This window comes from Leptosomus discolor, chromosome 2 (genome assembly GCF_034619465.1).
Source record: "Leptosomus discolor isolate bLepDis1 chromosome 2, bLepDis1.hap2, whole genome shotgun sequence".
NCBI classification, from domain to species: domain Eukaryota; kingdom Metazoa; phylum Chordata; class Aves; order Leptosomiformes; family Leptosomidae; genus Leptosomus; species Leptosomus discolor.
The window spans coordinates 30,936,130-30,950,665 of NC_141392.1; the positions used below are offsets into that span (position 1 = coordinate 30,936,130).

General features: G+C 39.8%; 1 protein-coding gene across 4 annotated transcripts in view; it reads left to right on the forward strand.

Moving 5' to 3' along the window:
• Window positions 1–14,536, forward strand: part of MACROD2 (mono-ADP ribosylhydrolase 2) — an 877,957-nt gene that overhangs the window by 15,216 nt on the left and 848,205 nt on the right. For all 4 annotated transcript variants that reach the window (XM_086460841.1, XM_086460839.1, XM_086460838.1 and 1 more), the window contains exon 3: window positions 10,041–10,148. In XM_086460841.1, coding sequence (XP_086316967.1) covers window positions 10,041–10,148 — 108 coding nt within the window. The remainder of the gene's footprint in view (window positions 1–10,040; window positions 10,149–14,536) is intronic.

Consider the following 14,536-nt stretch of genomic DNA (forward strand, 5'->3'; position numbering starts at 1 on the left):
GGGATTGAAGCCCTATTGTTTCTTAGGGTAGCGAATTACATTTGGTATCTCGGGGAGTAGGGGAAGGGATATGCTGCAAGGTAAGCACTACCCACTGAACCTGATGTCTTCATGTGGAAAACATTATCTTTTGTACTTGCATAAAAACTTACCTATCTGTCCTCTGGTACTAGAAGACTAAACTTCCTGTTCCCATCTGGTAAGCAGTTGTCACTATACCGTATGCAGAGAGGTTCCTGAATGACAGTGCCATGAAATATTTGCTCACCGTTTTGCAGAAGTTTCACAGTTTGCTGGTAGTAACCTTTTATTTCCAAGCTCCACAGTAAGTCCTACAAAAGGCTGTAATGCCCAACCAGAGAAGCTGTTGCTTAGCAATGGTGTAGAGAATTCAAAAAAGCAGAGAATGTGGAGTAAAAATTGTCTAACTGCTTAGTAAGCTAGTGAATGAAAGCTAATGAATTTCTGGTTTCCCACTATAAACTTATTTTGATTCTGCTTGATGCTGTATGTGCAGTTCATACCTATTAAAAATGGGTTTTCACTTCCTGGTGAATAAAATAGATGCTACTGGAGACTGAATGCCTGGTTGCTCATGAAAAGACTTTTTTTTTTTTCCCTCAGCCAGTTTCTACAGTTGAGTGAAGGAATACTGTGCTGCTGGTCATGTAAGCTTTGGATCCCAGGAGGTACTAGATTGATTTGAACATACTGGGAATAGTTGTATGAATGCTGTTATATTACTGAGACACAGCTGTTGCAGTGAAGGTGATCTGCTTTGTTTTTGAAGGAATCTAGCAACGTAGCATCACCCATAGTCTTCTAGATTTATAGAAAGGTATCCATGTGTTTCTGTGAGGCGATGAACAGTGGTCTAAAGGAGAGTAGTAGTTTTTTCTTCTCAATTCTTGAACTTCCATTGATAGTTACAAGCTCACTGTAGTAGAGGGAGGTTATAAAGTAGGAATTGAGTCAGAAATGATGCAGTGTACTTGCCTCCCTATGACCTTGGTTGACCATTTAACATACTTGAGTACAACTCACGCTGCCATTCTGGCAGAAGGATCTGTGTATTGAAATTCTTGGTATCCCTCAGCTTGAAGTACTGATAATCAGGCTTGGGCAAGAACTTAGTAAATATGCTATCCAATAGCATTTTTATTCCAATATATTGTCACAAAGTCTTGAATCTCTCTGAAGGCTCACATTTAAAAAAAAAACCAAAACCCCACACAAAAACAAAACAACAAAAAAACACCCCAAACCCACAACAGAAAAAGGCCCCCCCAAACCCAACAAGACAGTGATTGAATGAGTTTCTTCAAATACACAAAGCAGAGCTCCTGGGTCACAGCGAAACCAGCAGCCATTCCTATGGACCCTAAGTCATGAAATTTCAAGCCAGCAGAAGCAAGCATAGTAATCATAGCAGCTGGATGCTGGCTCTCCAGGCAAACGCACAAATACCCAAGGGCCTCAGCCTACTTATGTCATGTCTGTGCTGTCACTGTGCATGCCGCTGAAGTGAGAAGACTTTGATTTACGAATTGCCAATTGTGTGTCCCTGCAGACCAGGTTGCATCATGAATAAGAATGGAGAATGTATTCCTTTTCTTGTTCTCCTTGTTTGTTATTACTACTTTCTCAAACTTTGGTCTCCGGTACTTTTGCACTCCATACCAAGTCTTCCTTCGTTTTACAAAAACTTCAGAAAAAGGGCAGCTTCTCCATTCTCTCTGCTTCCTCTTCTCTCAGATTTAAAGGGTTTTTTTGCCTCTCAGTGTTGTTTTTGGGGGACATACAGAGCTGTGTGGGATAGACTGAGGAACAGGTTGGAACATAATACTGTAAGGACTATAAGAGACCTTTGTAATGCAAGAATAAGTGCATTGTGCCATGAGCATTGTGTGGATTGTTAGGACTGACTGGCTATTTTTAATCAATTCTCATGGTACACCACTCTCTCTTTAATGTGTAACATAGTCTTCAATGGCTCCAGTTCAGTCATGTGGCTGAAAAGTAGAGGCTCATATTTACACCCCTGTTTGTGAACTGCTAGTAGCCATATCACTGTGTTTGACTTGAGCCAAGTGGGTTAGTTCTGGGCATTTTGCAGTAGTTTTAGGGGGGTGTGTTAGCACTGTTGAAGTCAATTATGATGTGGTTCATTGGATTGGGCTTCTCTGTTAACCAGTGGACATCAGGTGGTGATCATGTCCTCAGGTGGGGATGTTTCATACCTCCTGAAAAACCCTGAATGGGAGATACTGTAATCTCCTGACCTGGAAGATGGGGCCGAGTGCAACCTCAGCGAAGTTGTCAATGGTACAAATGTGAGAAGTGTAGTTGATGCACCAGATGAGCCACAAAGATGATTAAGGGACTGAAGCATCTCTTCTGCAAGGAGAGGCTGAGAGAGCTGGAGTTTAGCCTGAAGAGAAGGTGCCCCAAATGGAATCTGGTCAATGTTTATAAACATAGGATAGGAGGGTGTAAAGAACATGACTCCAGACTCTTCTCAGCTGTACACAGTGACAGGAAAAAGAGGCAATGGGCACAATTTGAAAGAGGAAAGTCTTTCTGAGTGTAAGAAAACAAAACCACATGCTTACTGTGAGTGTAGCTGAATGCTGGAACGGGTTGCTCAGAGACGTGGTGGAGTGTATGGCTTTGGAGATTCCCGAAATCCAACTGGGCTGGAGTCCTGGGCAACTTGCTCTGGGTGATCCTGCTTTGAATGGGGATGTTGGACCCGACAATATCTAGGGGTCCCACCCTACCTCATCCCTTCTGTGGTTCATGGTGTCTCTATGCCTCATAAACTTGGTACTTGGCTATAGTCCTCGGCTAACCTGATTATACCACTTTGTAATTAGTTGAAACAGAGCATATTGAGCATGCAGTCAGGGAGAAGGTGTTGGTGTTTATCAAGTGCCTTTGACTTGCATGTTGTGCTGCATTTTTGGCTAGGTAGAAAGTGATTTGTCTGCACCAGATGTTTCTTCCTTGTGCTCAGGTTCCGATCTTGTTTAAGTCCAAGAAGTGATAGAGCAAATCTGTACTACAAATCTGAAGTACTAGAGTGCATCTGTGAATGCTTTCCCCCTGGTGATGGAACATATGGAAATAATGCTTATCTTGATTTAGATAAGCAATTGGCTTTCCTGTACAATCATCCATGGTTAGTAGGAGTAGAAGCAGGCACGTAATGTAATCAATCTTACAATCTGTCTTTTCTAACGCTCCGTAAGCCTGTGCAGAAACAAATGGAATGGAAAGCTGTGTTATATGTGAGGTTAGTCATTGCTAATAGTTTGTCACTTTTAATTGGTACAAGACACTTGTAAAAACAAAGCATTAAAAAAAAAAAAAAAAGAAAAAGCACTGAAGGGAGGAGTGCACAGAGTGTGTAGCAGAATGGTTGCTGCTCATTCCCTGTGGTCAGATGCACACTAAAAGCTTGCTCAACTCCTTTGTTTTTTCAGCAGCCCAAGAAGAGTGGAGCAGTGTCTGAGTCCAGCCTTTGCTGAGGATTCTCCTAGGAGTGGAAGGGCTGGCTCTTGTCTGTGGTCAATGTTAGGACTCTTGCTCCTTGTTCAGGTTCTTTTCCCAGTGCTGTTTCCAGATCATGTTATAGGCTGCTGTTGGAGAAACCTTCCTTGTGGGGATGTTTCTACTAGTAGCTGTAGTAGCAGGGATGAGATAGCAGGCAGACTTATTATTTATTTTTAACTTGGAATTAATTTACTTCCTTCAGCTGTGAATTCTAAAGCTGACTACACATGATGGAGCTCTCCCATTTTCAGATTTCCTTCTTGCAGTTCAGTCTGCTACTCTTGTTTTTATGAACTAGAGGAAAAAAGCATCGTTGTCTGACTTGTTAAACGAAATTTCATTTTAATAGCGCAAGCCTGTGAGCCTAGCTGCCATAAATCCTTTTCACTTATTCTTTCTTAAATTTCTTCTCTTACCTGCTTTTGCTTGTGGAGTGCCAGGAGCCTTTTTCTTTGCTGTAGGTATTGCTTTATACTTTGGGGCTTTAATAACTATTTTTACTACTTCATATGTGCTCTACTCTTTCATTATCAAATAGTTTTAAAATGAAAATGTGTTTTTTAACAGAAGCTCTTCCAGCTGTAGGTTTTTCTCCTCCCTTCAGTTGCAAGCTCTTTGGTATTGCTGTAGGGATTTCTGTAATTGGATGGCTGAGACCTGTTTCAAAAATGAAGATACTTTAAAGTGTACCAGACTTTAAAATCCTGGATATTTTAGCAATGACTGAGTTTGAGTTGGTTTTACAATGCTGTTAGGATTGTGCCATCCTTTTCCATCGCACCAGCCAGTAGCAGAGCATATTCGTGCCCTTTATGGGGGCTCCCTCTAGCGAGCTGTTCTGAAAGTCCTTTGTCCTCAGTTCTGAAGAACTTCATGTGTTTTCTTTCCAAGTGCTGTTTTTGTTCACTAAATCTAATGCGTTTTTCTGCACACATGTAAGCTCTAAAGGTCCTTTTCCTTGGTGTGAGCTGGAAGGAGTTGTAAGTAAATCTGAGAGGTAGGACTGCCTGTTTGCTGTATTTGGTGTTAAAACTTCAGCTGATCAACTTCATCATACTTCAAGATGTGGCTCTGTGGACTCATAGGTGTTGGGAGCATGATTAAAGGCCCAAAGGGTGTGACCTAGGAGTAAAAGCTAAAGGAAGTTGGGTTGTATAGACAGAGGGATAGGAGGTGGTGGAGTGGATCTCGGGGGAAAATTATTGTGGGATATAATTTTTCACCTGTTTATGCTGAAGGTTTTCAACTCTACTTGAGGCAGGGGCAGAGGGGTGTAGACGAGGACCTAGAGCATTTGTCCTGTCTCCACTGTTGTGTGTCTTTAAAAACAGATTTTGGGGAAGGATATAACAGGATCAAAGCTATCCTTCATGTGTGTGGGCACGAAGATGATTTAGTGACTGTTGACTTCACTTTCTAGTAGGAGCTACACTAAACTTGTTAACAATACTAAGGGCAAAAAACTCCACCTGTCTCTTTTGCTTTAATTCTGATATTTGTCAGTATATTGCTACATTTCCCTAGCTGATGTTGTTTCTGGATTTTTTTTTTTCCCTTCTGTCAGAATCACCCCAGAGGACGGATGGATAAAACCTGTATTAGGGGTAGGTAGACAGAGGAGAAAAGGTTGAGAATTATTTGGGTCAGAAAAGTGACAGTGAGGCTGAGTAGGCACTTGAGGGGAAAAAAATTCAAAACTGAAGTCTTATGGATTGCTTTCATGTGGAGAATTTCCTTAGGGTTCTGTTAGGTCCCCACCTGCTTGTGAATATGTGGATTTTTTTTGGGGGGGGCAGGGCAGGGGTGAAGGCTGCTTTACACCTCAGTGTCTCATTTAGCTAATTTAATTTCTTTTGGATGAATAGACTTGAACTGACTGTAGTATACCTACAGTCATTTTACAGTGGAGTTTGTTGTGTGTGTGAATTCTGTTGTGTGAGTGGAATTTAGAAAGGCACTTCAAAAACTTGTGAATATTCCATTTACCCTCCTCCTTAATAGTTTTCTTTGTGCCAATTAATTTTTCTAATTCTTCCGAACCTGAAAGGTCCAAAAGGTTATGAAATCTACCTGTATGGAAGATGGCTTTACTGATGCTTTTAGCCCAAGGTCTTGAATTAATTAGGGCCCTTTATTCCAGAGGCACAGCTGGCATTAACTGCTCCTGGAAAGTCATCAGCGATGAAGACTCTGGGATTTTACTGTCTCAGAAATCAGAGATAGCCAGACTTTACGTGAACATACCTTGTAAAATTCTCATTAAACCAAACCAAACCAGGCTTTATTTGCTTTTGACACGCATGCATAATTGTAATGAAATATGTGAAACGTTAATGTGCTTAAACTGCATTTGGGTCCATTTGTAGTCGTCACTGTTGACACTATGCACATAACTGTTTGCACAACGGTTGAGATAAAGGAAGAAAAATGAATAACAAAATTCACTGTGAGAGATCTGGGAGGGAATCAAGGTGGCCAAACTAATGCTGATTATCCATGCTTTGTGAGAGCTCACAAGGGGTTTCTTTGCCCTAGAAAGAGTCTCCCCAAATAAAGTAAAAGCTGCTGCTCGTGCTTAATACTGCCACAATCCTGTTTCAACAGCTATTTTAGCATTTTACTAACCATGGCTTGATTAAAACCAGTGATCTGAGGGCACCTAGGCTTCTTGTGCAGGTGATCTCTATGTGTTTGATTTTGCTTGTGAGCCAGGAGAGCTGTGGTGATAAAGGAGATGGGAGCACTTCTTCCAGCAGGGAGCAAGCCTTCCTTCCCATGGAGTCTTCACTGCCCAGTTGGATGATCTTACAAATCTTCTAGTGCCTCTTAAATTTTACTGTAGCTATGCTGAGGTTCCTGTGGCATTACTTCAGAAAATGCAGTCTCTCATTCTGCTTGTTCTGCTTGCTGCTTTGCTCTGAAAACTTCTCATTCACAGTCACAGACCAAACAAAATAATGTTTTTGTCTTAGAGTCTGTGATGCCTCAATCTAAAACAGAGATGGACTTTGTCATAGCCTTGATGTAGTGGAGGTTTAGTTAGTGGGTGCTCTGTTGTTATTTTTTTTTGGGGGGGGGGGTTGTGGTTCTAGTTTTTGTGGTGTTTTTTTTTCTCTTTTATAACTGGAATATATCTGAATTTTCCTGGCTTTCCAACTGTTCTGCCTTTAAGGTGCATTCTGGACAACCATTGTAGAGATAGACTCTAAAATTTGATTTGCTTGGCGAACAGGCTTTCTTATCTCTAAAAACTTAGGCCTTTGAGTCTAGGAACTCAACTCCCGTTTTGTATCTTGTCTTGAAGACTAGGTTACGTAGCAAACACTTCAGAGGATTTATTTCCTGAGGATGTATGTAAAGCTGTTTAATGAGAGCAAGAAATTTTCTCATTATACTACAAGTGCAAGGTGAATCCGTCACTGCTAGGTTTTTTATTAATGCAATCGTATGTGCGCATGGTGTGGGTCCTCTGCAAAATACACAATGCCTTGGAATTGCTGTTTTGTCCTTGCTGAGTTACAGTACCATGAATTACAGGATAATACCTAGAGCATTTGAGTTTCTTTGGTGTACTTGAGGACTCTGTACTTATTCACAGATACATGATTTATCATCACCTTGGGAAGAGACTTTGAAGTAAATGAGTGCAGGGTTTTTTTTTTTTGATGAGAAGCAGAGCAAAATGTGTGTGGTGAAGGAAGAGATGGGAGTCAAAAGTGGGAAGCAAGTTATTTGTAATGGCCAGGAATGACTTTGCTGTCCTTGCCAAGATGACTAGATTGACTACAGGAGAAGAAAAATCCCAAATCAGATACTAGTTTTGACTTTGTTAGGAAATGTTGCCTGCCAGCCCCAGAGATCTAACAGATGGCAGAGGAGAAACAGTTGTCTCTCCTACAACTATTTGTATGCTATTGGGATTACTTTTGTAATCAGCAGCATATTAGTAGACTTGTTGAGTGTCTTTGCGAACAAGACTTGGCTCTTCATGACTTCCATCAGTGTTGAGCCATCCTTCTGTAGCGACCAGAACAAAATAAAGTAAGTGCAAGCTCAAATCTTCTGTTAAGTCAGACTGTTACTGAAAGAAGTGAGAGTGATCTATCAAAGATATACAAGGCAGCATATGGTTTTACTGCAGGACCATATTAAAGACGGCGATCATCAGGCTGTTCCAAGAACTGTGGAGCAGGTACAGGGATTGCTGAGGAGGCCATGGTAGACCTTGTAGGAGCATGGTGGTTTTGGGTTTGGCTTTTTTTTGTTGTTTTTTCCTTCCAAGGCAGTGAATTTACTAGTGCCTTTCCATGGGGAAGGAGTCTTGGGAGGAGTCTTGGGAGAACAGCACTCAAACATATTCAGTACTCGCAAAGAGCGAGAACTGGAGCCGAACTTGTGAAGGCTATGGTGGATAGAAGATGGGGAGCCAGTGCTGGTGTGCACCACATTGTATTGTGTAGCACCCTGCAGAAAGAGTTAGATGACCTTGCTGGTGAATTGACTAAGGGACATATCTGCTTTCGCTCTGACTCAGAAATTAGTGATAATTAGAATTAGCTTTTTTTATTGGCTGGTATCTGTGTCTTCATGGCTCTTCCTGGTAGATTTTGTTTGTTTGGTTTTGACACAAATACTGTAGCATCCAAACTGTACTTTCTATTTAAATTGGAAGTGTTTCAGTTTGGAGGATTCAACGTGGTTTTGATTTGATGTTAACTAGTGTTGCAGTAACTCAGGCAGAAAGTGGAAGGGAAGGATGATGGTGTGCATTTTAAATTTGGCAGAGCTCCAGTAGGATGCTCACTGGAGAGGGATGGGAAACCAACTGCCCTGCTTGCTGGCAGAATGCAGTTAACATGATAGCAGATAATAAATCAGACTCTGTAAATTGATCACAGAGGCTGATTTTTATTTTAATACGACTCAGCAGCTAACTGCAATGGTTAACTTATGTGGAAAAATGGATGTACAGTATAACTTTTAGGTTAGGGTGGTACAAGGTTCATATTATGATGATAAAGACTTGATACCTTTCCACAGAAACACTCTTTGCTTTGGATAAGACTCTGAGGGTAATCTGGTGGCAATGGAATAGTCACTTTAGGAGCCGAATACAGAAATGCAACTCCTGAGTACGCACACTCGAGTACAAGACTATTTTGCTAATGCATGGCGTAGTGGCAACATATCTTTTGCTGGTGGTGGCATGTACTTTGCAATAGGCGTGTGATAGCCAATGTAAAGTAGAATTGAGTGAGAGTACTTATTTTGGAGTGGTTGAGACAAATAGTGGTTTCTGATACCAGCCATTTACGCTGAAGTTAGAAGATTAAGTTCTAAAACAAATCCGACTTCCTTAGTTCTAGTTAAGGTTCCTTGTAATGCAGATATGCTCGGATTGGTGGAAATTGATTAAAATGAAGGTTGATTTTAAAAACTAAAGGGCCAAATTTGTTTGGACTGCTTCTACCTTCTCACTAAATCTCCCATTGAGGTATTTTACTTCCAAATAAATTTCACCTGACCTGAGGATGGGGAAATATTTCCCACTTAGATATTCTCTTCAGCAATTCAGTTCTATTTCTGGCCAATATATGAACTCGAGCCTCTTGAGACACTTGGCTTGTGTCTGAAAGAATTAATTAGTTAAAAAAAATCAATTAAGCAATCTTTCCTTCTCTCCTTAGTTCTTTGCTAATGATGTGGATTTGTAATAATACGACTAGGTTTAGCTTTTGGCCAATATGCAATATGTGTTTGTAGAAGTGTTTGAGGTAACTGAACTGTTACATAGATTATGATGCAAATAAAGTGAATTGGTGATGCAAAAATTAAAACTTTACCAGAATAAGGGACCTATTATAACATTGTTTAGTAACAAATCTTTTGGAAGGTAATGTATGTTGTGTCCACACACACACTCCCTTTCTAATTGAGTAATTTAAGGTGGCAAAGCTCCAAGTTTTAAGTTTGCTGGTGTTTTCATTTAGGTTTCTTCTTCTCCCTACTACCTGCTGCTAGGGCTAGTTCTGAATTTTGGGGCTGGTGGCAAACTTTGTGCTCGTGTGTTATAGGCATTTGGAATAATTCTGGGTTGGATAAATCCTCCTTCAGTAGGAGGATTATCTTAACTAATTCTTTATTTTTTTGTAATTTGTGGGTAGGGAAGAAAATTATTTGATGGATCTAGCTCCAAAAAAATGTGTATATTTATATAGTTTTTAAATCAATTGTACGTGGGCAAGGAATCAGTGCTTCGCAGTAGCCCGTAGTTGAAAACAAATAAAAAGTCAGTGGTGTGATTTTAGGGAAATGCTGGTATCTTTGTGGGTTACTGGTGCCCTCTCGAGGCAAAACCGAAAGATGTTGCAGTCTGGCAGAAATAGTGTAACTGGAGCTGCTGATACCTGCTCTGGACTTGTAAATAGTGATCTCAGACCCATATTTGTAATCTGGTTTTGTAATACTGCTTTCTTCATTTTTAGGTGAAAATGCTAAAGAAGATCTGCAAGGGAAGAAAAGTCTGAGTGAGAAGGTTTCTCTCTATAGAGGTGACATTACACTGCTTGAGGTTGATGCCATCGTTAATGCTGGTAGGTGGTTAAATGTTTTTACATTGTTATGTCTTGAAAATCCTTTATAGCCCCATGTTACAAGTTTGGACTTTGAAAAGTTGCATAGAGTTGATACGTCCTGTGGAAATCTGTTGGAAACTGCATATTTTCTTCCAGTTTCTTTGTATTACGTCTGTTCATCCTGTGTGCCTTTACTGTGACTATTGTGATTATTGTGAAATGTTTAATAGCATGGTCACCAAGAAAAAAATGATGGTCTTGTATCCATCTCTTGACTTACCTTGAGTAGCTGAGACTTCACATGATATTGTAGAAGGCTGAATTCTGATACTAAGCTACTGCAGTACATTCTAGTGTGTTTCTATAAATAAAGCCATTTGTGGACTAGGTAAGGTGAAAAGCTTAACAATAAGGTGATAGGAAAACTGACTTTCTGGTTTATGTGGTTTAAATATTTGCTTCTTTGTAGGGAGATTGTATTTTTCAAACTTCTGGTCACAACCTATAGACTTCTAAATGTTTTAGTAGCTCTTCTTGTTTAGTGACTACGTCTCCATGTATGCAACAGAATTGAAGAACCATGTGTGGCATCTTCTTGTGACAAAAGGGGGGGGGGGAATGCCTATGTAATTAATTTTTTTTGTGTGCCTTAGCTTATAATAATGTGATTTGGCTGGTTGGGAAACACTATGGGAAGGTTTCCCACCTGCCCACCTCCTACCAAACATGCCCCAGCCAAATCTTGCCTGCGCTCCGAACCCCCCAAAAAATATGGTTTGTGTGTCCTGAGGCTGGAAATCTTTTTCCCTCTGGTATTTGTCTGTCATTGGCCTTAGTTGTTAGGAGTATTGATTCATTTTCAAGAACTAATTTTTGGTGGTATTCATGTATTAGAAGGAAACATACTGCAGTATGTTCTCTGTGATGAAGTGTAGAGGTTGTATTGGCCAGAATTGATGTGTCTGCTTACCCTGGTGAAAAGCTGTGTGGAGATACTGGCTCTTGTTTGTAAAGAGTACAGAAAGGTTTGCTCATACAGTGTGTAAAAGTTAGTAAACTGATTCTCTTGAATTGTTTGATGTTGTTTCTCTCTGCATGACTCCCCCGTTTACACTGGAGATGTGCTTGTGGGTTTGATGAAGTACAGGTAGAATCCTTAGTTATCTCAACATGCATTTTTGCACTCCAACAAGTAATGAGGATGGTATTTCCATGCAAAAGTTTTTAATTAATCTTCTAGCTTACTGATGCATAAAAGGCTTTCTAAATTCTAGACAAACAATACAGTAGCATCCCTGTAACACAATCTTCTTACTGTGTCGGCGAGGCCTCTGAAGCTTTAATCTTTAATTTTTTTCCTCTTTAATCTTTCAAGATGACATTTCCTGTAGTGCTTTTCCCAACTTCCTTACTTTATTAGTCTGAAGTAAGTCAATATTAGCATACTTCTCTCTATTTATATTTAGAGTCTCTTTGTTCATAGGCCTCCCTTGAATTACAGGCTGGAGCTAGTTGCAGGTTTGCTTTGGAATAGGAATACTTTGCTTTTTTTGATTTAAAGGGGCTTTCTCCTTTTCTCTTGAAATGTCTAAAAACCTATATTCCAGGCTGCTGCTGATATTATCTACCTGTAAACTTGCGTGCTGTCCCAGTAAGGAATGCATCTATCTGAGTGGAAATAAAAAATAGAACCAAATTAAAATTGGCACATATTAATAAGTAATTTTAAGGAAAGGATTGAAGACCACTCAAAACACCTAGATGCAGGTGAATTTTTGAGATTATTTTAGCCCTCTTCTGTAATCTTTTATAGTTCCTAAAGAGCATAAGATACTAACTGTTAATATGCTTAGGTTAGAATACTAACCTATAGCTAGCTTGAAAAATCACATATTTTGTGTATGTCAATGAAGTAATTATATTTTAAGTGTAAGCCTTTGAGTTGGTCATTGTTTCAGTGTTACTTTTTCTTTTGAATTTAAACTTTTTAGACTTACTGTGGAGGATAGTTGGAAAGCTGAATGAGAAGGAGGATGTTTTGGTTCAAGATCCATACTATTTATGCAAAAAATCCAGTTTCTGCACTGAGACTTTTTTGTCAAACAAAGTTTCAGTGAAATTGTAGCATCTCTGGGATGGTATTTAAAAACATGTTTCTGCACTCTATGATGCTTTTGCAAAGTAGTCCATTGTTTTTCCTTCTGAAATTAAAACTATCCAAGGCTCAAAGAGATAAGCAAAAAGTAGTCCCAGTACTAGCTTCTATGCATTCAACTTGAATAAAATGCAGCCCCTTGACCGTGGAATAGGAGATAGACTTTTTAGAGGTAAATCTATGCAAGGTCTTTTTCTATTTAAAGCGTTTTGGCTACCCTGAATGTTAATAACTGATGCTCTCCCTAACCCAGGGTGTGTAACTGGCAGGAAGGAGAGAAGAGACCCTCTTAAGACTTTCTGAATTTAGGAATTCCACTAACTGTCTCCTGTAATAAATAATTGTCTGGGTTAAACCGTGACAATAGTTTAACATACAGCAAGTTGTATCCCAATTAAAGCCATAGGGAAGATACTGACAGTTTGAATGTTTTCATTTGCATTGACTTATGAAAACAACAAAATGTGCCTTAATTAAAGGGAACAGGATGGCAAATTGTGGGGCTGCGAAGGGTTCCAAGTGGTTCAGATTGTCTCCAGATCTGGATACAAGCATATTGGCAAAACAATTTTTTTTTTTGCCAGTACCTGTGTGTGAGGGGTAAATGAAACAAACAGATTTACTGGATTAAACAGAGCGATGATAATATGTGCAGTAACTTGCCTGTAGCGCTGATTTTATACTGCACTGTCCTCCTTTGGGCATTCAGGATAACACTGTGACTCTTCAGAGTATGGCCAAGTTTATTTCTGAGCTATAATACACTTCTGTTAAATTTAGTAGCTTGCCTCATGCTCTGAATTATGTTTTCCCTTTGAATTTCTCTTATATGAATGAGGCAATTAGTGATAACTGAATTTTGTTAGGCTAAAAAGGTGTTAATGGTGATCTTATGTAGCTAAATACTAAGATACCACTGATGAGCTCTGCTACAAAAGGATCCAGTTTTTTCCTAGGCTTTAATGGACAAATAGGATGTTACTTACTTTCCAAATGTTTTACAAATACATTGTGCTAAAAGAGGACAACTATGGAAACAGTGGAAGTAAAAGTTTGTGTCTTTTGCTCATTGTCAAAACAACCATGTCAAAACAGACACTTTGAAATGATTTGTGATCAGAGTGGGGATCTATTTTCTGGCTTCTGAAGAGAGTTAACCTGAGATGCAGTGTGTGAGAGAAGGTAGCTGAAAAAGGGAGCTATGTACCATTTTGATGAAACTGATGTAAATTATCTAACCCTGTAAATGTTACCCTTTCAGAATGATTCCCTAAAACTTCCTTACTCCTGATTGCATTGCAGACAGTTATTAGTTTAACTTGATGCCTAAGGTGTACTGCTATGTTAATTTCCTTCCCCCCTTTTTTAAGGATTCAGGTAAGATTTGTATAAAAGTCTTATTTTTACTCCTATATCCTTTCCTGCTCCTTTGGTATTGCACTCTAAGACTGTGAACAGGCGCTCCCTGAGGCCTGTACTTACTGCATAAAAAGGCCAGTTATCATGGATTTAACAAATTAAATATTCCTGGATGTCACTTCATCCTGATGCCAAAAGTGCTTCAAGCACCTGGAAGCCAGATAACGATAATTAGCTGACTTCAAGGAACTGTGGGAACTGAGCTTGGGGTGTGTATGTTTAGGGGTGGGAGAAGGGGTTGTTTAGTCCCTCTGCCCCTTTCCTCTCGGCTCCCTTAATGCACATTCTATTCATACTGCTGGCATTTCCTGATAGAAGGCATTTCCGTGGACCAAATGGTGAGAAAAATAGTTTCAGATAATATTGGAATCCTAAAACCACAAAATGTGTAATATCGGCCCTACTGTTTCACCAGCTCCCTCTACCTTAATGTTTTTGAGCTGCTTTCTCCAGGGTGTGGTAGGGATTTAGGGAGCAAGTCTTTATGCCAGCGATTGATTTAGCAGCAATCCAAAATAAGTGGTGTGTCCCCTGAGTTGTGACTGTAGAAAAAAAGAAGTTTCCCTCTGAATCTGCTTGCCTGCTGCCTCTGCTTATTTACAGTCAGAGTGGGATGACATGATGGTCTCATGGCTTAGGTGTGTCTCGTGGTAATACTTGTCCCAGGTGAAGTTTCCAGGGCCTATTGGAAAAACAAAAAGGGTTAGTCTGCCAGTCATGGAGCTTATTCTGCTCACTTTTAGGCTTCTTCAAGTATGTTGTTTTTATAGAGCAGCCAATCCCAAATACAGAAATAAGCAGCGAAAAGCCTCCATGGGGTTTGAAAAAGAAA